This window comes from Pteronotus mesoamericanus, unplaced genomic scaffold (genome assembly GCF_021234165.1).
Source record: "Pteronotus mesoamericanus isolate MK-2021 breed Mesoamerican mustached bat unplaced genomic scaffold, CSHL_Meso_final contig_68, whole genome shotgun sequence".
NCBI lineage: Eukaryota > Metazoa > Chordata > Mammalia > Chiroptera > Mormoopidae > Pteronotus > Pteronotus mesoamericanus.
The window spans coordinates 1,300,508-1,322,962 of NW_026555234.1; the positions used below are offsets into that span (position 1 = coordinate 1,300,508).

Here is a 22,455-nt window from a genome sequence, read left to right on the forward strand (position 1 = left end):
GCTCCTGTGTGACCAGCCCCAGGCAGCGGTTCCCTTAGGTAGCATGGCGTGTGCCGCCTACCTGTCTGTTCCATGGCGCTCTCAGAAGTTGACCGGCATTCATCAGACTGACGTCTCGTTGATGTCTAGAGACATTTACTTTACTAGCACAGGCCTTGATCCGGGAGCCCTCGCTGGGGTGGGTTAACTTGGTTTGGTTTGAGTGTGAAATTTGTGGCTCACGTTTTCTGATTTGCTGTATCTCATATACATGATGCATTTTCTTTTGGCCTAAAACGTTGCTGTTAAAGTTTGAAGACGACCTTTCCATAAAGTGACTTGGTTCCTTTTCCTGGGTGTGCATACTGTGTTTCTTTTTCTAGAGCCCAGCAAGATTACCAGTGTGTCTTAGAGTTGGTCATTCTGGGTGAACTTTGCCAGAGGACGTGTCCTTGCAAATCTTTTTTAGTTTAGCAGCATTTTATTGAATTGGTGTTTGGTATTTGTTCTCTTGCCTTGATTTTGTTTTCTTCAGGGGTTCCTGTTACATGCATGTTGGGTTTTCTTGGTGTCTTCTTTTATTTTTATTTTTTTAAAGACTGTATTTATTTATTTTTAGAGAGAGGGGAAGGGAGGGAGTAGGAGAGGAGAGAGAAACATCAACGTGTGGTTGCCTTTTGCACACCCCCTACTGGGGACCTGGCCTGCAGCCCAGTCATGAGTCCTGACTGGGAATCGAACCAGCGGCCCTTTGGTTCACAGTCCGGCACTCAACCCACTGAGCCACAGCAGCCAGGGCTTGGTGTCTTCTTTAAATAAAATTTTTTATTGATTTGAGAGAACGAGAGGGAGAGAGAGAGAGAGAAAGAAACATGGATTTGTTGCTCCACTTAACTTATGCATTAATCAGTTGCTTTTTGAATGTGCTCTGCAGATCAGACCCACAAACCGTGGTGTTCGGGACGATGCTGCTACCAACTGAGCCGCCCAGCCGGGGCTTTGTGCATCTTCCTTAGCTCTCACTTTCCTCAAATCCTTTTTATTGTTTTCTTAATTTCTTCATGATTAAAAAACTTTTTTTCTTCCTTTTTAACTTTTCTTCAAGTTTTTGTTCCTATTTATTTTTACAATTATTTTTTATTTATACCTAATCCCTTTTATGCTATAGCTCTCATTTCTGAATTTTCCTAATTATATTAAATATTATTTTTCTCTTTACTATTCATGACTTTCTCTACCTCGTTATGAAATAAGAGGTTATTGGTTTCATCTGTTTTGTAGACATGTCTTTTTGTGTGCTTTTAATATCTGTAGGAATGGGATTCTGACCTCTGGTATAATTCTTACATGTGTATGAGCAGAGTATTCTTCTGTTTGTTTTTACATGAAATTGGTGTTCCTCGTGGGGCCTGCCTGGTACAGGAAGGTGTCTCTAATGTTGTGGCTCTTGAGCTCCCTCTTTCATGTTTGTGCGGAGCCAGAAGGTGGTGGCTGATTGAATGAGATCGGGTTTGTGTCCTGTGTCCCGTGCCCACCCCTCCCCCCACCCGTGCTTTTATCTGGACCTTTCTTTCCTTTCCTTCTCTTTCCCTTTCTCCATAGCCTGTGACTTAGTTTGGGTTCTGATTTCTACAGAGTTCTTAGCGTGAGACTTTGTCCTGGAGGACAGCTTTGGATATTGGTTTGGAGGCCAGCGAGCAGCGCTCCCGGTTTCCGCTCCCTTCGGCGCTGGCCCTCTGCGCGTCCCTGCCAGTTCTCTAGGGGTCACGTCCGGCAGCTGGCCCTGCTGACGCCACGCAGCCCGCCGGAGACAACCGGCTCCTCTATCTTCAGCGGCGCGGGATTACCTTGTTGCCTCATGGGCTGTGGAAGTCATCCTTGTGTTTTGGTTTTGCCATCCTAGTTGCTCAAGTTAGTTTTTTGTGTGGGGTTGGAATGGAGATTTAAGGAGATTCTAAAACTATGCTGTCACTACCACCATTTTCTGAAAAATCTTACAGAAAAAAATTTTTACAAATTAAAAATATAAAATATAAGATTAATATACACTGATGTTTACTTTTCTGTATACTTGAGATAGTTCACAAATAAAAGACTGGGATCAGCCCCAGCTGGTGTGGTTCAGTGGAATGAGTCCTGGCCTGAGAACTAAAAGGTCGTCAGTTTGATTGCCAGTCAGGGCAGACGCCTGGGTTGCGGGCCAGCGAGATCCCTAAGTGGGGACGTGCAAGAGGCCACCGATCTATGGATCTCTTGTGCATCAGTGTTTTTCTCCTTCTCTTTTTCCCTCCCCCCTATCTAAAAATGAAAAAATTAAAAAATATTTTTTAAAAAGAAAAACATTCAGTCTTTTACCATTATGTGTTTGTAGATGTCCCCTAACAGGTTGAAGGTGTTTCCTTCTATTCCTAATGTCCTGAGAGCTTTTATCCTGAAGGAATGTTGAATTTTTTGAAATGCCTTTTCTCCATCTAAAACGACTCCATGGTTTTTCCTGTTTATTAGTTTGATACGGCGAGTTACATCAGTTGAATCTTGAATGCTGAGCTCACCTTGCATTCCTGAGATAGGCCCTCCTGGTCTTGAGATGTTATTCTTTTCATGTGTTGCTGGGTTATTCGCTAAACTTTGTTAGGTATTTTTTGGTCTGTGTTTATGATGGATATTTGGGATGTTTTTTAGTGCGAGGTCATATAATGCAAATGTCTGCGTGCTTTTGCTGTCGAGGTAGCGCTGGTCCAGGCAGGATCAGCTGGAAAGTGTTTTGGGAGAGTTTGTGTCAAACTGGTGTTCCTGCTTCCTTAAATGTGTGACAGAATTCACAGCAAAGTCAGCTGGCCTGGAAATAGGGCCACGCAGGATGTCTGTTATGGGGCGAACTTTGGCGGCTCGTGTCTTTTAAGAATTTTTGTATTTCATCTAAGTTAAAACCTTGCTGGCATAGCTATTCATGCCACCCCTGCATTAAGCTTGAACATCTGGAAGACGGAAGCGGCATCCGCGTCCGCGCCTCGTGCCGGTAGTCTGTGTCGTGGCTGTGTTTTGTTGATGAGTCTAGAGGTGTATTTTATTTTGTTTTGTTTTCATTATTTTATTTCATCTTTAACTTCAAGAGTAAATGTTTTTCTCTTATTTTTTCTATATGATAATCTGCTTTTTTTTTTGCTCTTTCTGGTTTCATAAGGTAGAAAGCTAGATTTTTTTTTAAAACTGTTTCCTAATAAATAAATGTTTAATACTGTAAATTTCCTTCTGAGTTTTGCTTTATTCTGTCCCACAAATTTTGCTATTGTTTCGTTAGCAATTTCAACTATATTGTTAGGGAATATGGTCTTTCTGAAGTAGTCTCTGAGTTTTTGAGACTGACTTTATGGTGTTGTATGAAATGTCTTAGAATCATTATTATTTGATTTACATTTGATAAGAAATATTATATCTTTGAGTGTTGTTTTTCTTTACCTCAGGTCTTGGCATGGTGACTCCCGTGAACGACCTGAGAGGATCCGATTCAATTGCCTACGACAAAGGGGAGAAGCTGCTGCGCTGCAAACTGGCAGCGCTGTACAGGCTGGCAGATCTCTTCGGGTGGTCCCAGCTGATCTACAACCACATCACAGTGAGTAGCGGTGGGGCAGGAACTGAGCGAGTGCTGGGACCTGTGTGCCTGGCCCCACCGCTTCTGTTCAGGGGCAGGGGCCAGCCGCTGAGTCGAAGGAGGCCTTGGAGCAGCTTCCTTCTGATTCCTGGCTGCAGTGTGTAACGATTTGAGAACTAGCCAGTTTGAATGAACAATTACAAGAAGAGTAGTTCTTTAAAACTTCCTTCTTACACGCTAACCTGATAAATGCATGTTTACCAAAATAGAGGCAGCTTGTAAAATCTTTTTATGCCTAAAACCCTAAGAATGAAGCTCTTGATTCTCCGTCTGTCTCTTGTTTTACTGCTTTAGCTACTCTAGTTTTAGGCGTTCTTCAACATCATCAGGACCTCTATTCAATTCGTGATTGCCATCACTGTTTCCTGGCTGTCAGCTGTAAATGTTTACTGTTCTTGCTCAGCATCGCTCTAAATCTGGGGTCATGTCAGTGAACGCAGCAAGCCCTGCCTCTGCGGGCCTTCCCTCCGGCTCCCGGGCCATCAGCCCACAGTCGCTGCCTGTGTTGTCCAGCTGGACGTCATGCATGGTCTGTCATCTCAGCAACGGTCTCTGTCAGCACCGTCCTGTCCCCCACCTGAGCCTGAGCGCCAGGCCCTCCCGCAGGGAGCCTCGCAGCAGAGCCAGCGGCCCTCTGCGTAGACGTGCAGCCAGCCTCCGGGGCACCCGCCGTGCTGCCCGGCAACCGCAGGACATCTCTCACGGGCTCCCTCTGACTGTTTGTCCTTTGTTTGAAGTCCCTGACCTCGTCCTCCTGGCAAGGGACCACACTGTGTCACAGAGGAAACGGGGACCCCTTGCTGACGCCTGAACCCCCGTCCTCCTGCCCACCTGGTGCAGGGTCCCGCCGCGCAGGCCCACCCCTTCCTCCGCCGTCGAGTCCTACGGCGCCATCAGGTGTCGTCTTTTCCCCCTGGGCTCTTCTGTGCAGATAGCCGCTTTGAATTGCTTTCTTCCTTGACTTTTAAACTTGTTCCAATTTTTGTTTTTTCACTTAATTTCTTGTATTGGATATTTTTCATTATTAATACGATGCCTGCTTATAGTGACGTGTCCCTCACACAGACATCGGGGGGAGGGGTCGTCGCCCTGCCAGTACTCGCATCCCCGGCGGCGGCCAGGGGCGGCCCCTTTAGCCCGTCTCCTCCCTGTCTGTGCCCAGCGTACACATGGAGACGCTCTTCGTGCGTTGGCTCCCCCGGGGTGCATACGCCCCATTCCGGGCTCTCAGGAACGCTCCGCCTCCGAGGCCGTGGTCCTGGCCCACCTCTGCGACCAGCGCGCTGTGCTTTCGGGGTGGGATGTGGGTCTTGGCCAGAGGTGCTCAGTTACCCTCCCCTCCACCTTCTATCCATGTTGCCTCTAACGTGAACCTTCCAAAACGCAGACCCGACTTGGCCATGTCGACACCGTGGTGCTTGTCGGCTCTTCCCCCCCGCTGCACCTTTCCATTCCCCCACGGCATTGGCCTCCGCCTCTACCCTCGGCCTACATCAGCTCCATGGCAGGAGCCCGTGTGTCCTTGCTGTGCATCCCCAGGACCAGGAAGGTGCTAGGCACAGAGTAGGCACACGTAGACTCTCAGGCGACAGCTGAATGAAATCCACAGCCTTGGCCAGTGTGGCTCCCTTGGTTGGAGTGTCCTGCTCTGAACCAAAGGGTGCGGGTTCACACCCCCATCAGGGCACATGCCTAGGTTGGGGGTTCAGTCCCCAGTTGGGGCACGTACAGGAGGCAACCGATTTATGATTCTCTCGCATTGATGTTTCTCATACTCTCCCTCTTTCTCCCTGGAATAAAAAATAAAAAACAGTGAAGTATTTATAGATTTTTAAAATATACTCATTTTTAGAGAGTGGGGAAGGGAGGAAGAAAGAGAGAGAAACATTGATGTTAGAGAGGTACATCGATCGCTCGCCTTTTGCAGGCCCCCCACTGAGGACTTGGCCCATACCCCAGGCCTGTGCTCTGACTGGGAATTGAACTGGTGACCTTTTGGTTCACAGGGTAGTGCTCAATCCAATGAGCCACACCAGGCAGGGCAAAACAGCAACTTATTTTTAAAAAACTGTCAAACGGGAACTCTGTGGTGCCTTTTGATGTTTGATCAGTGGGCCCAGTTAGCCCTCCACAGCTGCCAGCTGTCTCCCTTGTGCCTGCCTGGCAGTGGCTGGCACCTGGGGCTCTTTCTACTTGGCCGACGCTCTGTGTAGAGATTTAATGCGAAGTGATTGCCTAAAAATTAGTTCCATGAAAACATTATGGCCGTGGTAGGAAATGTAATCCTTGGCTTCAGTAACATCATCACATTCTTCGGAAGGTTTTTTGTGTGTTTTTTTTTAAAGATTTTATTTATTTTTAGAGAGAGGGGAAAGGAAAGAGAAAGAGAGGGAGAGAAAAACATCAGTGCGTGGTTGCCTCTGGCACACCCCTCACTGGGGACCTGGCCCGCAATCCAGGCCTGTGTCCTGCCTGGGAATCAAACTGGCGACCATTCGGTTTGCAGGCCGGCACTCAATCCGCCGAGCCCACGCCAGCCAGGGCTCTATGGAAGTTTTAAAGTGCTGTTTACCAGTAGTCCTGCTATGAATGCCATTTAAATAGGTATGAATTGCTTGGGTTGCTTGGATGCCCCCCCTCTTAGTTATTTAGGACTTAGCTGAATTAGTTAGGTGTTTACTCTTCTGTAAGTGGTCTGTTCGGGACTTAATGCTGCGTATAAAAGAAATTCAAGTTACCAAAATACTTCCTTTCTCTTGTGAACCAGAGAGTGGTTGAAGAGGCAAGTTTTCATTTTTTTTAACTACTTGTGGCATTCATTTTTTTGTCTTACAATCTAGGTGTTACCGTATAGACAACAGAAAAGAACTATTAAGAGTTATTTGTCAGGGCAGCCAGCAGTGCAGATGGGCCGTGCGGCGTGCCGGCCTGGCGTGGGGGTGTCGGAGGGCTGGAGAGGGCCGTCGGAGTCGGCTCTGTTTTAAAGTCGCCTCGGGTGCAGAGAAGCTTTAGGGCTTGTCAGAGGACAGGGCGGCCTGGCGGCACACGGACTGGGCTTCCTCTCTTGCTGGCACCGGCGGACGGCGCCTCTTGGTGTCGGTGGGGCGCTAGGCTCCGCTCCAGCACCGGCTGGAGCCTGCCTTTGCGACCAGTGCGCTGTGCTTGGGGGATGTGGCAGTATCTTCTTCGACTAGTCCCTTCCCCTTCTTTCCACCATTATCCCGTCCCCCTTCCCCTCTGGTCACTGTCATTCTGCTCCATGTTTCCCTGCCTGTGGTTCTATTTTGTTTGTTTATTTTGTTCATTAGATTCCTCTGATAGGTGAGATCATATGGTATTTGTCTTTCACCGCCTGGCTCATTTCACTTAGCATAATTTTCTCCAGTTCCAGCCACGCTGTTGAAAAAGGTAGGAGTTCCTTAGGATCGGGAGGGTAGGGCCCCGGGGTCTCTCCTGGGAGGCACTGTTCAGTCTTCTGGTAAAATTGCGGGTGTGTTCCCCTGTCGCTGCGCCACCTGCCTTGGTCTGTCCCAGCTAATTTCCACTAATGTGTGGTCTCTGATGAATTAGCTGTCCATCTCAAGGGAGGGGCTCATCTGTGTAAGAGGGTCAGCTCTTTCCCGCTTCGTGCTGATGGCAGCTGTGTATGCAGCCGAGGCTGGGCAGGGCCCTGACTCCCCCTTGCTGCACTGATTTCTGATCTCCCTGCTTCGCCAGCCCCAGTGGACTACGGCCCTAGGAACAGTGTATTTTGTCTTCCTGAGTGAAGTTCCAGATGGGCCCTTTGCGTGATTCCCTTTCTCTCCCTTGTGGATGTGCACCTGCAGGCATTCTTGAACTTGTCCTGCCTCTTTTGCAGATCTTTCTGGTTGCTAGTGGCGGTGCTTCAGTCCTGCAGGAGGTGGGGGCTGGGTGGCTCCTTCCCTTCCCAGAGGTTTGATCTCCGCAGGGGAAGTTGGCTAGGTCTGGCTGTAAATAATCTGGTGCTCAACTCCTGCTCCTCCCGTTCCCAGCCCACTGCCCTTGCAGCAGACGCAGTCCCGACCTTTCCACTGAGCAGCCTGGAGCCGAGAAATCCCCTCTCTGTGCACCTTTCCGATCTCTCCGCTCAGCTGCACTCAGTGGAATCAGACTGTGCCCCAGTCCTTTCCCCTTGCCGGCAGGGCGACTCTGCATGGGGTCCCTGCCCAGCACGCCTCTGCTGCCCCTTTAAGAAGTCTCTGCGAGCTCTCCTCCTGCAGCACTGAGTCACCGTGTGGCCTTCTGTGCAGACCACCTCTCCAAAAAGCCAAGAGTCACTCACAGTCACCCCTGGCCAGGGCCCGATTCCCCCGCCCGACCTGGGTGCAGATAGAGCCCCTCCCTCTCCGGCACTGTCCCTGCTGGAGGCTGGCTTGCAGCTGCAGCCGTGGGTGCATGGCTCACTCTGTGTGTGTGTCTCCTGGGCCTCCCTGGCTTTGTGTATCCAAGTTGCTCCGGTCAGGGTCTGGGGATTCCCTGCCCTGCGAGGGGAGGGAGCCACACAGCCGCAGTCTCTGACCAGGCTCTGCGACTGCAGGCGCCACATGGGGTGTTTCCCCTTCAACCCGTGAAGCCTCCTCACTGCCTGCGGTGAAGCGTCTTCTCTTCTCCTTGGCTTGCAAACCTCCAATCAGCTGAGATCCCGTTGGATGCTCCGTTTGCGTTTTTGGAAGACTGGCCAAGGATCCAAGTTGGGGGCAAGAGCAAGTGACTCAGCTTCTATCTACCTGGCCACCAGCTTCTCCCTCCTTAGCACTGTTTTAATAGCAGAATGGAAACCACATCCGACAGGAGGGTGGCGACGTAAATTGCGAGTCCGCCCAGCGGGTGCTGCCCCGTGATGAGGACGAGCGCACGGCAGCCGTCCACACCGTCACCTGGAGGGGCTGCGCGAGTCGGGAGGCCAGCTCGGCAACAGACAGCGTGGCCCCGAAACGCACAGAGGACATGAAAGACGTCTCCTTAAAGAGGACATGCTGGCCGTCAGCAGAGGTACAGACATAGGAAAAGGCGCTCGACACCACTCGTCGGCACAGAAATGCAGCTCAAACCTGGCACCTGCGGGATGGTGACCGTCACGAGACCAGCGAGCACGCAGCCCTGGCGAGGGGCAGGGCGCAGGCTGGGGCGGCCGTGGGGGGCGGGGCGCAGGGAGCTCAGAGTCAAACCGCCGCGTGGTCCGGCAGTTCCACTGCATAGCATTTATCCAGAGAAAGCAGAAACGTTGATTTGAAAAGACATACGCACACCCGTGTTCACTGAGTGTCACGTACGATGACCACGACGGGGCAGCAGCCCAGGGGTCCGCCGATAGATGAGAAGCAGTGTTGCATGTGCACAGTGGCGTGTGACCGGCTGCAGCCGGCGCGGAACCTGGCCGCTGGGGGCAGCGTGGATGGCTGTCGAGGGTGTGACGCTGAGATAAGGCGGACAGGGAAGGACAGACACTGTACGGTTTCAGTTATGTGTGGAATCTAAAAAAAAACCCCAAACAAATGAGCAAACCAAGCCAAACAAAAACAGACTCATAGAAACAGATCACGTGGCGGGGCGGGGGATACCCGAGGGGCCGGGCGGGGAGGATGGATGGGGAAGGAAAGGGAGCCCAGGCGGCAGCGGTGCCCGGAGTCCGTGAGTGGGCCGTCCCCGCGCACGGTGGAGGGCGCGTCACTCGGTGGGACTCCTGCGGCCGACACAGCCAGGGCCGCACCCCCGCAGGGCTCAACGGCAGGGACGAGGCGCTGAAGAGAGTCCCTGCGAGATGCGTGCATGGCGATTCCCACCGTGTGACGTTCTAAACATACAAAGGCGACTGCATTGCTTAGGGGTGAATCGGTAGAAGGTAAAACCATAAAGAAAAGAAAGAGTATGCTGAACTCAGTTCAGGATCGTAGTTAATTCTGGACTGTGGAGGGAGGGAGGTGCGGCTTCGGAGACACTGGGCCTCCTCGCTCTGAGGCTGGTTGCAGGGTCCATGGGTGCGCACTTAAACAACACACCTGTCCTCCAGCGCTCTCTGTGTATGTTTCAGAGTAAAAGCAAAATAAGCAAAAATATCTGACTAATTTTTTCTTTCTTTTAACCTTTTCTCTTTTTTTCATTTCAACGAATACACAAAGTAATTCCTTGTTTTATGTTTTGGCCCAATTTGGAAATTGGGGCAGTTGTGTGATTTTCTTTCAGATAATTAAAAAGATCAATATGAGTTTTGAAATAAAAGAGCTGACTAGCAATGCAAAACCCGGCTAACCCAGCATGAATGGGAAGGTGTTTGGGGAAGGGTGAGGACAGTGCATTCTTGAGACAACTGGGAGAGAGCTGGGAGCTGGGCGGTGGGCGCGCACAGAGCGCAGGTGTGGGGACGGTGGCGGCACTGACGCTGCCCCTACGCCTCCCGTGGCTGTAGGCGCGGGGCCGTCATCCCGCCTGTGGGTCAGGAGCCCAGGGCGTTCAAAGCAGCAGAGCCCGTTCTGGGAAGAGCTAGGATTTTAAGTCAGTCTTCTGGGACTGGGTCCCCAGCGAGCTCTCCCCAAGGCACTGAAGCCAGCTCAGCGTGAAGACGCAGAAGCCATGGGCCAGCCCCGCTGTCTAAGAACTAAGTGGTGGACAAAGCGGGTGCCATGCTGTTCGCAGCACCTCAGGGAGACAGGCTTGCGCTCTGTGTGGGAGAGGTCTCTGCAGCTGGCACATGGTCACCGCTGCGCCCAGGACATGTGCCCAGGACGTCAGAGTGCTCGCTGGCTGCCTGACACGGGCACGACCCTGTCACTGCTGCCGCCCAGACAGGCCGTGCGCGCGTGCTCCCCTGCGGAAAGCTCCCGAGGCGGGTGGAGAGCTGCACTCCGTGCCCAAAGTCCTCTGCAGCAAACAGAAAGCTCCGCCTGCCTGACCCTGGTCAGGATTCTCAGCCCAAACGTAAATGTATCCCAACAGAGTAACTTTGGGAAGTCTGTCCCCACGTCCTTCTAAAACCGAGGTGGAATTTCCTTGAGGGCAGGACTTCTTTTTCCCTGCTTGGTTACTAGCATTTGTGTATATGGCATAGGCTGTGCCACGTCCCCCCGCGCTGGACCGAGGAGAGCAGAGTGCCGTGCGGGGGTGGGGCGGGGGGACAAGCCGGGGGTCGCAGAGGCCGCGCAGACGGGCGGCGCGGAGGCGCACGCGCTTGTGCTGTTGTAATGGCCAGTCACCCTTTGGTCTTGAGGACTAAATGCAAGTCTGTTTTGACTTAAAATGTACGTGCTGGTTGTCATTGTTACGTACCTGAGGAGTGACCTCTTGGCACATGGCCCTTGGTTTGAGTGCCACCGGGTTTTTCCTTTATACAGTTAATTATTGTGGATGTGACCAAGATGTATGTTATGTACCTGGGAAATGACTACAGTAAATGCTCTGTATTTTATATATATGTTCAACAAACGCACGAGGTGGTGGCCTGAGAGAGGCAAATAGTTTCGATTGGGTTTTCGTGCTAACTCAGTCATGTCCCCACAGACCAGGATGAGCTCCGAGCAGGAACACTTCCTCGTTGTGCCTTTTGGGCTGCTCTTCAGTGAAGTGACTGCATCCAGTTTGGTAAGAATGTCATTTCTCTTGGCGTCATGAATGTGTAGGTCAAGCTACTTAACTGAAGCCCTTTTAATCCGTTAGACGCGCAAAACCCAAGAAAGGGGAGAAACTCTGTGTTTTGTGTGATTAACTCAAAGAGAAACCTTTGCAATTAGTTATAAACACTTTAAACTTTGGTTGAAATAATTTCTAGTTAGAGTAATTTGAAGTCTTCTTGACGCTGAAAGTTCTTGTTTTCTCATTTTCAGGTGAAAATAAATCTACAAGGGGATATTGTAGACCGTGGAAGCACTAATCTAGGAGTAAATCAGGCTGGCTTCACGTTACACTCCGCAATTTACGCTGCGCGACCAGACGTGAAGTGTGTGGTCCACATTCACACACCAGCGGGGGCTGCGGTGAGTGTCACCCTGCAGCTGGAAGGCCATCGAGTGGGAGGCCCTGGGTGCTTCCCCGGAGGTGCCTCTCGTAGGGATGAGTCCATAAACCTGACTCTGTGGGATTAAAAAAACTTTTTACTAAGTTTGACTTTCTTAAAAGACACTTTTTATATTAAGGGGTCTAGATACTAGAAAGCGTGGTTCCGACAAGGCCCATTCGACGCACAGGCTAGAAGATCAGGGTGTGCTGGCAGGGGCTGGCTTCCGTGCGCTTGGCACTGTCGGGAAGAGCAGAGCAACAGCAGTAACCCAGAGCGCGTTCGAGACGTGGGACGGCAGGGGTGGGCGGGGGTGCCATGGGCGCAGGGAGCGGTGGGTGGGACTTGGGGCTGCGGTGTGTGAGTGGGGGTGCGGGAGGAGCGGCAGGACACCGGCCGGGTCCTGACCGGGGGCGGGGGGGCCGCTGGGAGAGCTGGCCCCGGCCACCACCAGCCTGGCCCTGCTGGCGCACGGGGTCCCCTGACGGAGCCCCCTGACGGAGCCCGGAAGTCGGTGGAATGCACGTTCTGTGGCTGGTACGGCCCCGTGACAGCCAAACACTCGGACTTTCTAGAATTGGCTTGTTCTCAGCAGCGTTATCCTTTAATGACTTCATGGCCCTATTGGTGCAATAGAGGACCTCACGGATTTAGTGATGCCGAGTTTTAATCTATCTCGATGTTTTAATGTCCTGTGTTCATCTCCTTGGATGCATGATAGAGCTGGTTTATTTTACTTTGAAGATGAGGTTCTTGGTGTTAGCATCAGTTTAACATGTCATTCTCTGAAAGATGTAATTTTTTCCTAAAATCTGTGCACTTTAAAGGACTGTTAAAGGTACCTTTGAGAACATAGTTACAAATAGCTACCATGCAATTTGTTTTAAAAGTTATCAAAACTTTATGTTGTAAAGAAATTTCTTCTTATAGGTAAGGAAGTTTGTTAAAGCTGATACCGTGAAAGGAATTACATATGGCTTTGCCTTTTTGGTGGATAGTCTTTTTAGATTAAGTATTCTGCATGGAGTTGTGACACCTAAGGTATTATTTGACTCTTGGGAGCCTGTTAATCTAGATAGGGGACCGTCACGTAAGCATATTATGAAGTCATTTTGGGAAATTTTAAGGAAACTTAAGGGCTGTGTGAAGTTAGAATTTTTTCATTTAAATAAACCTAGAGAATTTTACAGTATAATTATCCTCGACTTTTTCAAACTTGTTTTTATCTGGTTTTCAGCCATTTTGGTCCCACTCACTCTAAGGTGGGAAGCGCACAGCCCTTCCGAGCGGCTCAGGCTCCCCCTTTGCAGTGTTGTGGTGCGTCCCTGGGGCGCATGTTGTCCTTCAGGCTGAGCGCGCAGAGCGCTCGCTGTCGGCGTGGGAGAAATCCAGAGTCAGGGACTTTCTCTCTGTGGGCGCCCCTGCCCGCCGCGCTTAGTGAAGGCTTGCATTCTGGACTGTGCATTGGTAGTAAGCCCCAGAAGCTACGTGTCTCCTAAGCTCGTGGGTTCATTCATTTCTGGGAAGAGAACAAAATTAACTCGGCTCCCCTTTTATTTCTCTGAGGGAAGCGCTGGCTTTTGCTGCGCCCTCACTCAGTGTGGCCGTTCGGTCCCCAGGTTTCTGCGATGAAATGCGGACTCCTGCCCATCTCCCCAGAGGCCCTTTCCCTTGGAGAAGTGGGTTACCATGACTACCATGGGATTTTGGTGGATGAAGAAGAAAAGGTGTTAATTCAGAAAAACCTGGGGCCTAAGAGCAAGGTCAGTAGGTGTCTGAGCCGGGATCTCAGTAATGGAGGGGGAGGGGGAGGCGGGAGGGGTCCGTGTGCTGTCCCGCTGCTGGGAGCGTCCCTGTCTCCCGCCCAGGTTCTCATCCTCCGGAACCACGGGCTGGTGTCGGTCGGGGAGAGCGTCGAGGAGGCCTTCTTCTACATCCACAACCTTGTGGTTGCCTGCGAGATCCAGGTGGGTGCGCCGCCCCTGCCTTCTCCCTTGGTGTTGGCAGGGCGCCCGCAGGCTTCGGATGCTGGTTTTGCGGGGGTGAGTCTGAGCAGGCTCTTTGCAAGGTCCAAGTGCAGGGGTTTGGAAATTGACCAGGGCAAATGCCATTTCACTGATTTGGGCTTGCAAATGGTGATTTTTCTTTTTCTTTTTTTTTTTTAAGCTAGGAGAAGGGAGGGAGAGAAGCATCCATGTGTGGTTACCTCTCATGCGCCCCCTACGGGGGACCTAGTCTGCAACCCAGGCCTGTGCCCTGACTGGGAATCGAACCGGCAACCCTTTGGTTCACAGGCCGGCGCTCAGTCCACGGAGCCGCACCAGCCAGGGCTCATTTGTTACTCTTCAAACATTTAAGTCACTACCCTGCACGGCATACTGGCGTGGGCCGGCCCGGGGTCCGGAGCTTTCCATGTATTGCCGCTGGCATTTCCCTGGCCTTCCCGGCGCTCCTTTTGGAGCACAGGTGCGGAGAGCCTGGGACTTGGCCGCAGCGTCAGGGCTGCAGGGCGCGCTTGTGCCAGAGCGCGCAGCGCCCAGCTGGCTCTCCCCACCACTGGCCCGACTCGTGTCTATGCAGCAGAGCCCTCCCTGCTGCGCCTCGCACGCCCTTGAAAGGGGTTCTGCCCCCTCTCTCCATCGAGTGGGTGAGCCGGATGTTTTCGCCAGGCTCCAGAAAAACTTCCGGAGATGCGCTTGTGATTAGTCCCTCCTGCTTGGCTCATCCTTAGACTCAGTGATTGGGTTTCCTATGAAACCTACATTTCTGTTCACACGATTTTCTGTAGTTGTTATTCCCTTGCTCTCAGCCAGGAGCTCAAATGGTAACGCGCACTTGTTTTGAAAAGGTTCGCACTCTGGCCAGTGCGGGAGGGCCCGACAACCTAGTCCTCCTGGATCCGGGGAAGTACAAAGCCAAGTCCCGCTCCCCCGAGTCCCCAGCAGGGGAGAGCACTGGGGCGCCTCCCCGATGGCTGGTCGGCGAGCAGGAGTTTGAAGCCCTCATGCGGATGCTCGACAATCTGGTAAGAACGTGGCTGCCACTTGATGACAGAGGCTTTGTGCTGACGCGCAGATGCTAGCGGTCTTAGGGCAGCTGAGGCTGTGCTCTGGGGTCACCGCCCTCACGCGGCATCTGAGCACCTGCACCTGGAGGTCACCAAGCAGCACCAGGCAGCTGAGCCTCTGCGCTGCACTGGAGTACAGAGTGAGGATGCCTGGTCTTTGTTTTTAAAGGCCGCCTTGTGTGGACTCCATGGGCCCTGGTTGCTCTGCCGCAGGGTGCTGGGGGCCCGCTCCTGGGCCGAGGGTCGGCCGGCCCGCCCCGTCGTCCCCCACGCCTGCTCTGCGGGGGCCTTTGTGAAGTGGACAGCAAGTGGTTTTTTTTTGTTTTGTTAACAGGAAGTTCTGACTCTTTGGGGGCCGCTGACCATGTTCCACAGGCATATGTTTCCCATTTGTTGTGTGGTAGACCCTTGTCCCGACGGCAGGGACCCCGGGCCCCACCCGATGCAGACGCTGCAGTGGTGGAGCGTGGGCGTCCTCGGGCGCCACGTGCAGACGGCGCTGGGGGGTTGGTGCTGGGGTTTCAGCGAGGGTCCTCCTTCATCCTTTTGCACAGGCCAGGGAGAAAACGTCAGGGAGAAGATGACACTTGGGAAAGCCCTCAGAGGAGAGGTGGACACGGGACAGGCTCAGCTGGTGAGGGAGGGCGTGCAGCAGAGGCAGCAGCACTGGCGACGCAGTGGGGAGGCCGGAGGGACGGGAGCCTGCCTTTACGGCTTGCCTCTGGCCTGCCGCGTCTTCAGCTGCTCAGGACGAGGCCCGTGGGGTCGTGGCTGCTGCACTGTGGGGCTGACGGCTCTGCGTGGGCCCTTTCAGGCCGCGTCGCCTCCTCGGAGAGGGGCTTCGGGAGAGTCCTTCCTCCTGGACCCTCCCAAAAGCAGGTCCTGGACGCAAGGCCCTGTCGTGGCAGCGCGGGACGAGGAGCCCAGCAGGGCTGGCGTCCGTGCGTGTCGAGTGCCCAGGAACAGCGCCCGCTTCGACATACCCCCAGCTCACGTGAGGCAGGTCTGACTCGTGGGGCCGGTCACGGGTGGGGTGGTGGTTGCAGGACGCTTTGCTTTCCTGAAGATTTGGAAACAAAAAGAATTCATGGACCTGATTGGGGGTGCGTGCGGGGGCTGAGCGTCCACAGGGGGCGATTCGGTCGGTGACGGAGCCGTGAGCAGAACCGTCCGTAACTCTGGATCCACTGCTTAGTGAAGATGGCTTGCATCAGCTGACCGTCGGCTCTTGAGCCTGTAGCCGTGAGCAGGACACAGGTCTTGCCCTGGTCAGGGAGGTGGACAGACCAATGGCAGGTGCAGCCTGGCATCTGTGGCCTGGGCTCCGACCGCTCCGGCAGAGCTGCGGGGCAGAGACAGCGTGGGCGGGATTGGCCACGGAGCCGGGGGAGCAGCCGCGCTCGTGAGGAAGGTGGAAGGAGCAGCCGGAGGCAGGAGGCAGACAGAGTAGTGCAACCTCAGGAAAAACACACCTGGAGAAGGTTCAAGAGAGGGCCAGCGCTGACCCAGGTGTCAGACACCCTCAGGGGCCCGGCATTGTGACCCCCGCTGGGGTGGCCCCGTCTCCCAGCCCTGCTTCTCCCTCCCGGCAAATACTGTGACATTCCCCTCGCTTGTACCTAAAGGCAAGAGGGAACAGGAGAGAGGACAAGACTCAGGAGCAGCGGCCGCGCAGTCTCGTGCCCTGAGTCTGTGCTGGCAAACGGAGAAGGCACGCGGAATTGGGCGGCGACTGATTCGATGGGGGCGGGATACAGAGGACGAAAGACTGACCCGCGAGATGTTCCCTGCGGCCAGGCTCCTTCATCCAGTGCCCTTCCTGGGCTCAGGGGGCGTTGCCACTTCTAATGTTACAAGGCCACGTGGCCTATAGAGGGGACCTGGACAGTGACCACTGATCACAGTCCACAACTCAGCATTCTGGTCAGATGTGTGCCCACCGTTGAGTAGGACAGAGACAGCTGAACGCTCTCCCACTAGGAGAAGGAGTTCACTGCAATGTACACAGAAGAAAACGCTGAATCGTTTCCCACAAATCAAGTTACAAGTCCAGTTTCTTACGGAAGGAATGAATCCATTTTTTTTTTTTTTTTTTAAGATTTTTAAGTTTATTTTTGGAGAGAGAGGAAGGGAGGGAAACATCCATGTGTGGTTGCCTCTCACAGACACCCCCACTGGAGGCCTGGCCCACAACCCAGGCATGCACCCTGACTGGGAATCGAACCAGCGACCCTTTGGATCGCAGGCTGGCGCTCAGTCCACCGAGCCTCACCAGCCAGCGCTGAATTTATATTTTTAGCCATAAGCCATAAACTAGGTCTAAGGTCTGAGGTCTGCATATTGCCTCTACTTTTGGTTTGACGGCATTTAAGGGGAAGAATAGAGAAACCTACACGCCACGCGGAGGTGGGCGGTTTACCCTGAAGTCACGGGGATTTCCAGATTCGTGGCTCTGAGAAGAGGGAGTGGGGATTGTTTTCCCTAGGAGAGCCTGTGCGTAGCCGGGTCGCCACCTTCTGTCAGTCCAGACAAGGCCAGTGCGGGCACTCGTACCTGGCTTCCTGCGGGCAAATACAGAAACAGCCGCTGACACCCCGATTGAGGGGTGGTTTCTATCTTTTTTTCTTTAACGCATTAGAGGAACGGTCGGTCATGGAAGTGACCCACAAAGACAAGACGCAGCCAGAGTGGGAGGGCGTCCGGGGCTGAGAGGAACGGGACTGTTTCTGTGGCGTTGGCCAGCGGGGCACAGGCCACGACGCGAGCGACCAGCCCCCTCCACCCTTTCAGACCTTAGTACCCTGGCTGTATTTGCGAAGCTGCTGTGAATGGGGACCCAGAGGTGACTGTGTGGGTCAGCAGTGTGGGGATATCTGAGCTGGGTCCCCACTGCGGGCCTGCAGGCTGTGGGCGGGGCATCAGCCTGGACTGGCCTCTCAGAGGGCTGGGCACAGGGCAGCGGGCAGGGTGCGTGTGCTCACAGCTGTCGTGGCCCCGGCAGCACGCCTCCTCAGTGCCCGCCCCGCGGGGAGGCTGGGGGCGCGGCACTCGCGTAGCCGGTCCTGTCACTTGGCCCAGCCCGGTCACTGGACGCTGGCTAGGAGGGATGAGTAAGACCCCACCCTGGCCTCGGGGTTTCGGCCTGTGGCGGGGGCGGGCCAAGTGCTGTGACGGAGGGGAGAGAGGGAGGGAGGGAAAGCGGAGCAGGCGGGTGTGTGGCAGAGCTGAAGGCTGCGCCTCCGAGTTTGTTAGAGTCGGGTGTGACTTTGCCAAGCGCCCATTGTCATGAGGTGTGCTTGTTTGGCCTCCCCTGGGATTCTTCACGGTGTCCAAACTGTGACTTCGGAGGTAAATAGGCTGGTTAGTATAACCTGTATTGTAGCCAGCAGCAAGTAAGCCCTGTTTTTAAAAGAATTTTTACCTTTCTACTGAAATACCATAAACAGGCGATTATAACTATTCCAGTATTCAGTTCATTTGTTTTTAAAAACACAACACAGTGTGTAACTAGCCCCAGCGCCTACTGAAGCCCCATCCCCTCTGTGAGTCACGTACCCGTCCCCAGGGCGACAAGCCCGTCCAGCAGCAGTGGGGGATGAGAGAGCGCGCCCCTCCCCGTGGGCGCTTCCCTCGCAGCCGCCCGGGGCTGCGCCCACTGTGGGTTCACTCTCACTGCTGTTTCCCGGGCCCCGGGTGTCCTTGCTGCTGGGGACAGGCTTCGGGCCGGTTCCCGTTTGGGGCTCTCAGGGGGAGGGCTGCCGCCAGCACGTAGTGCCTGTGTTTGGTTGAATGTGCTCGCATTCCTGTCGGGCACGTGCTTATTAGCGGTGGAGTTGCTGAGCGGTGGTATGTGCGTGTGTTCAGCTTCTGCAGCTGTATCCACCATACTGGATCTCTGTTTCAGACATGGAATGTTGACTGACTTTTGCTCTCTTTGGGCCCTAGGGTTACAGGACTGGCTACCCTTACCGATACCCGGCCCTGAGAGAGAAGTCTAAAAAATACAGCGACGTGGAGGTTCCTGCCACTGTCACAGGTTGCTCCTTTGCTAGTGACGGTGACTCGGGCACTTGCTCTCCTCTCAGACACAGTTTTCAGAAGCAGCAACGAGAGAAGACAAGGTGGCTGAACTCTGGCCGGGGGGACGATGCCTCTGAGGAAGGGCAGAATGGAAGCAGCCCCAAGTCGAAGACTAAGGTGTGGACGAACATTACACACGATCACGTGAAACCCTTGCTGCAGTCTCTCTCGTCCGGTGTCTGCGTGCCAAGCTGTATTACCAACTGCTTGGTCTGTGCCTACCTTACTGTTCATGGTTAGATGGTGTAGAGCGAGTTGGGGGCTGGGGCTTCGGAGGCTTTGGGAACCATCCCTGCTGGCCCGACTCAAGGTGCGCCTGCCCACTAACCTCTGCAGCCGGAACCCACGTCCACTTCCGTATCGCCCATAACGCAGCAATGCTGTTTGCTTGAAACTGCTTAAGATGCGTTGTTCCTCTCCAGTACCTGCACTTCACTTAACTGCGTGTGTAGCAGAGGCTTCCGCTAACACACGTGTTAACCTAAACCTCGGAGCTGCCCTTTAACTCAGCTTGTCTCTGGAATCTTAATACTTCGCGCACCAAAAGGCAGCTCGGTCATAGCCTGTTGGCTCAGTGCTTTCCACACCAGGGGTTTCTGGAAGTCACTAAATCTACTCTTCAGCGTCTCTAGTGCTTTCTTAAGCAGTTTCCCCTCTGGGCTCGCGGTGTGTCCTCAGCTGGCCCTGTCCTCTCTCGTTAGCCTCCCCTGCTTCTGTCCCAAAGCCTCCGAACGCTCTCAGCAGCTGCCTCCTGCATGGACTGTGCATGTGAGTAGATGGCCATCGCGGGGTCTCTGGGCTCCCGCTGGGTGCGGCGCGACCCGAGTGCAGCGCAGGCACCTGTGGCGGGGGCTGCTGCTGGCGGGCCTCCACCACGGCCCCCCGGCCCCGGCCGTTCTCGGGCCTGGCACCCGCCGCCTCTGTGAAGATGGCCCCCAGGGCCCTCCCCTAGCCTGTGGCAGCCCCTGCCCCTGCAGTGGGGTCTGTGGACATGGAGGAGGGACAGGGCCCCCCCCGCCATGTGACCAGCTCTGTAGTGCAGGCGAGGTGAGCTCAGATGCCCCGACACAGCGTGTGCCCGTCAACACATGGGTCCCCGTCCCGCGTCCTACCTCACAGGCGTGTCGGGAAGGGGGTTCTGTGCTCCTGGGGCTCCTGCTGTCTTCCTGGTGTGCAGCCGGGGAGAGAGCTCTGTGCCCCTCAGCAGTTGTGCCGCCCGTGCGGGCTGGGACTCTGGGTTTGAGCCCGTCCCTCCGCCTCCTCGCCTCCCGCCCTCCCTTCTCCCCTCACTTCTTCCTCGTACATATCGTTTGTTTCGTTCTCACTGATTTCCCCTGTGGAAGGGAGTGGGCCTGAACAACCTCTGCCTCTGACGTCAGCGCGTGGTGCTGCGTGCTGGGCCGAACTGTTCCGCAGTCTGTGTGTAGCCGCAGCTTTGAGCTGCAGTGACTGTTAGCGTGAGAAGGGGTGAACTTGCTGGGGTGTTGTAGTCCGTGCTGACGTGGAGGGAGGCCGTGGTCAGCACTGGAACGTGTGTCTTGTTCTGGACGGACACACCTGTGCATGCTCCCAGGTTGGTATATTCACTTACAGTAACTGTTTCAAGTTTGCAAATGCGTCAAGCTCCTGAGGTTGCTGTTTTCATGTTTTGACTAAAAATTGTCTCTAATGAAAAGCTGGAGTTGTTTAATCTGAAGAGGACGCCAGTGAGTACCCCCAGCTCCACGCCCATCGCTCCCCTCACAGTGGCTGAGCGCCCGCCGTGCCCGTTGCTTTCCTTCGAGTCGTACGGTTTATGGCTCCTTAGTGCCTCTTGAAAATACTCTGAAAAGCATAACATGTGCTCTCTAAGGTGGGCTTGTTTTAATGCTCAGTGCCTACTCATGCCTCAGAAGTGCAGTGTGAGCAAAAAGGTCACATTCGATCTGAAATAAGAAAAGAGAGAGGTGCGGGTGCTGACGATATGCACTGACCCCTAAAACAGCCTCCTGGTGCGGGTCATAGCGCTTCAGGTTCGTCTGGGATATTTTTGTAACAAAATACAAAGTTATATAAAATATTTGACATCACCAAATCTTCTACCAGGTGCGCAAACGTTCATTCGGAGATTTTCTTGGGTTGAAATAGCTTCGCAGCAGTGCATTCCGATGCTGTAGTTTACTGTAATGCAGAACTTTGGTGATGCCCACTCTCGCCTCCCAGAGCCGAGTGGTCCCCCTGTGGGTGGCACATCACAGCGCTTCCCACGACCCTGTCATCTCATGCTTCCGGCTGGCTTTGGTGTCGACGACACTCAGAGCGGTGAACCAATGTGCTCTGGAGGGTCCCACTGGCCGGGCCACGGGAGCTGCGGGCACAGCTCTGTCGTCAGCCTGTGTCAGACCCTAGACTTCAGCCGGGCTTTCTGAATGGCCCAGGCTGGTCAGTCACATCTCTGGCCTCCACCACTTCTGGTTTCTGTCTGGACACGCCTGGCCCTGCCCAAGTGCTGCGGGGACACAGGAGTGCAGGCATTGGTTCACTCTCTGTTCTGTTCGGTGCATGACCAGGTGTGAGAGGAGTTGGACAGGTTGGATGCTGTGGTGTCGCTTCCCTTCGTCCTGGCTCTGACGTTCCAACTGTTCTTGATATTGCAGTGGACTAAAGAGGATGGACATAGAACTTCCACCTCTGCTGTCCCTAACCTGTTTGTTCCATTGAACACAAACCCGAAAGAGGTCCAGGAGATGAGGAACAAGGTGGGTGCTCCAGGGCGGGGGGGCGGAGGCTGCGGGGGGAGGGGTGGGATGGCCACGCCTGTGCGGCGGGGAGAGCGTGCTCTGGCCGAGGACTCGTGCTGCCACCGCGGTTGCGGCCGAGGTCCCACGTGCCCTGCTTCTGGTGCTGCCCTAGCAGCGTGGTGTGGGAGCGCAGGCGGCCAGAGACCCGTGGTTCTTGACCTGGCGATAACATGGTAGGGCAGACCTGGAGGCCGCACAGCCTGCTCCACCCCTTTGGGTTCCGTGGGGAGCTGTGCATGTGTGATGTATGAGAACACAAGGCCCACCCTGTTCAGATTCCTGGCCAGAGGGACGTACAGGGAGTGTTCCCCCCGAGTGAGTGAGTGAGTGAGTGAGTGAGTGCTTGCCCCAGGCACCAGAGGGCGGTGAATGTAGGGATGGGCCCGCCCTGCTCCAGACCCGTGGCCTCTGAGCCGGCGGGATCAGCGCTGCCCAGCAGGCAGGGTGGCCGCGCCGGGCCAGTGTGGACAGGGTGCACGGGAGGTGCAGCTGGCAGGTGGCTGTGGGCTGGGAGTCCCACTCCCGATGAGCCGTGGCTGTGCTGTTGATGCGTGTTTCTCCTTTTTGCTGTCCTCAGATCCGAGAGCAGAACTTACAGGACATTAAGACGGCCGGCCCCCAGTCCCAGGTTTTGTCTGGTGTAGTGATGGACAGGAGCCTCATCCAGGTGAGCACTCAGAAATTCTTGTTGTTCTTAAGGTGGGAGAGCATGACTACGAGGTAAGTGCTCTAGACAGCCGGTCTTTGTTGAAAGCCTTCATGATAAGCCGGCAGGGCCACGTTCCCCTGAGTAACAGGCCAAGCGTGAGCATGCCCAGGGCGCGTCCCCTCCTGCCCGCTCCGTGCGGTGCATGCCGGCGCCGGGGCATGCAGCCACCTGGGGACC

The 22,455-nt window shown here is 54.3% G+C and overlaps 1 protein-coding gene across 5 annotated transcripts in view; it reads left to right on the forward strand.

Annotated features, from left to right (window-relative positions):
• The window catches only part of ADD1 (adducin 1), a 74,940-nt gene that overhangs the window by 41,425 nt on the left and 11,060 nt on the right, over positions 1-22,455 (forward strand). For 3 of the 5 annotated variants that reach the window (XM_054581881.1, XM_054581883.1, XM_054581885.1), the window contains exons 4-12: positions 3,444-3,595; positions 11,150-11,230; positions 11,473-11,622; positions 13,262-13,405; positions 13,511-13,609; positions 14,491-14,667; positions 18,655-18,999; positions 21,426-21,527; positions 22,147-22,236. In XM_054581881.1, coding sequence (XP_054437856.1) covers positions 3,444-3,595; positions 11,150-11,230; positions 11,473-11,622; positions 13,262-13,405; positions 13,511-13,609; positions 14,491-14,667; positions 18,655-18,999; positions 21,426-21,527; positions 22,147-22,236 — 1,340 coding nt within the window. The remainder of the gene's footprint in view (positions 1-3,443; positions 3,596-11,149; positions 11,231-11,472; positions 11,623-13,261; positions 13,406-13,510; positions 13,610-14,490; positions 14,668-18,654; positions 19,000-21,425; positions 21,528-22,146; positions 22,237-22,455) is intronic. The other 2 variants (XM_054581882.1, XM_054581884.1) reach the window with 1 other exon arrangement.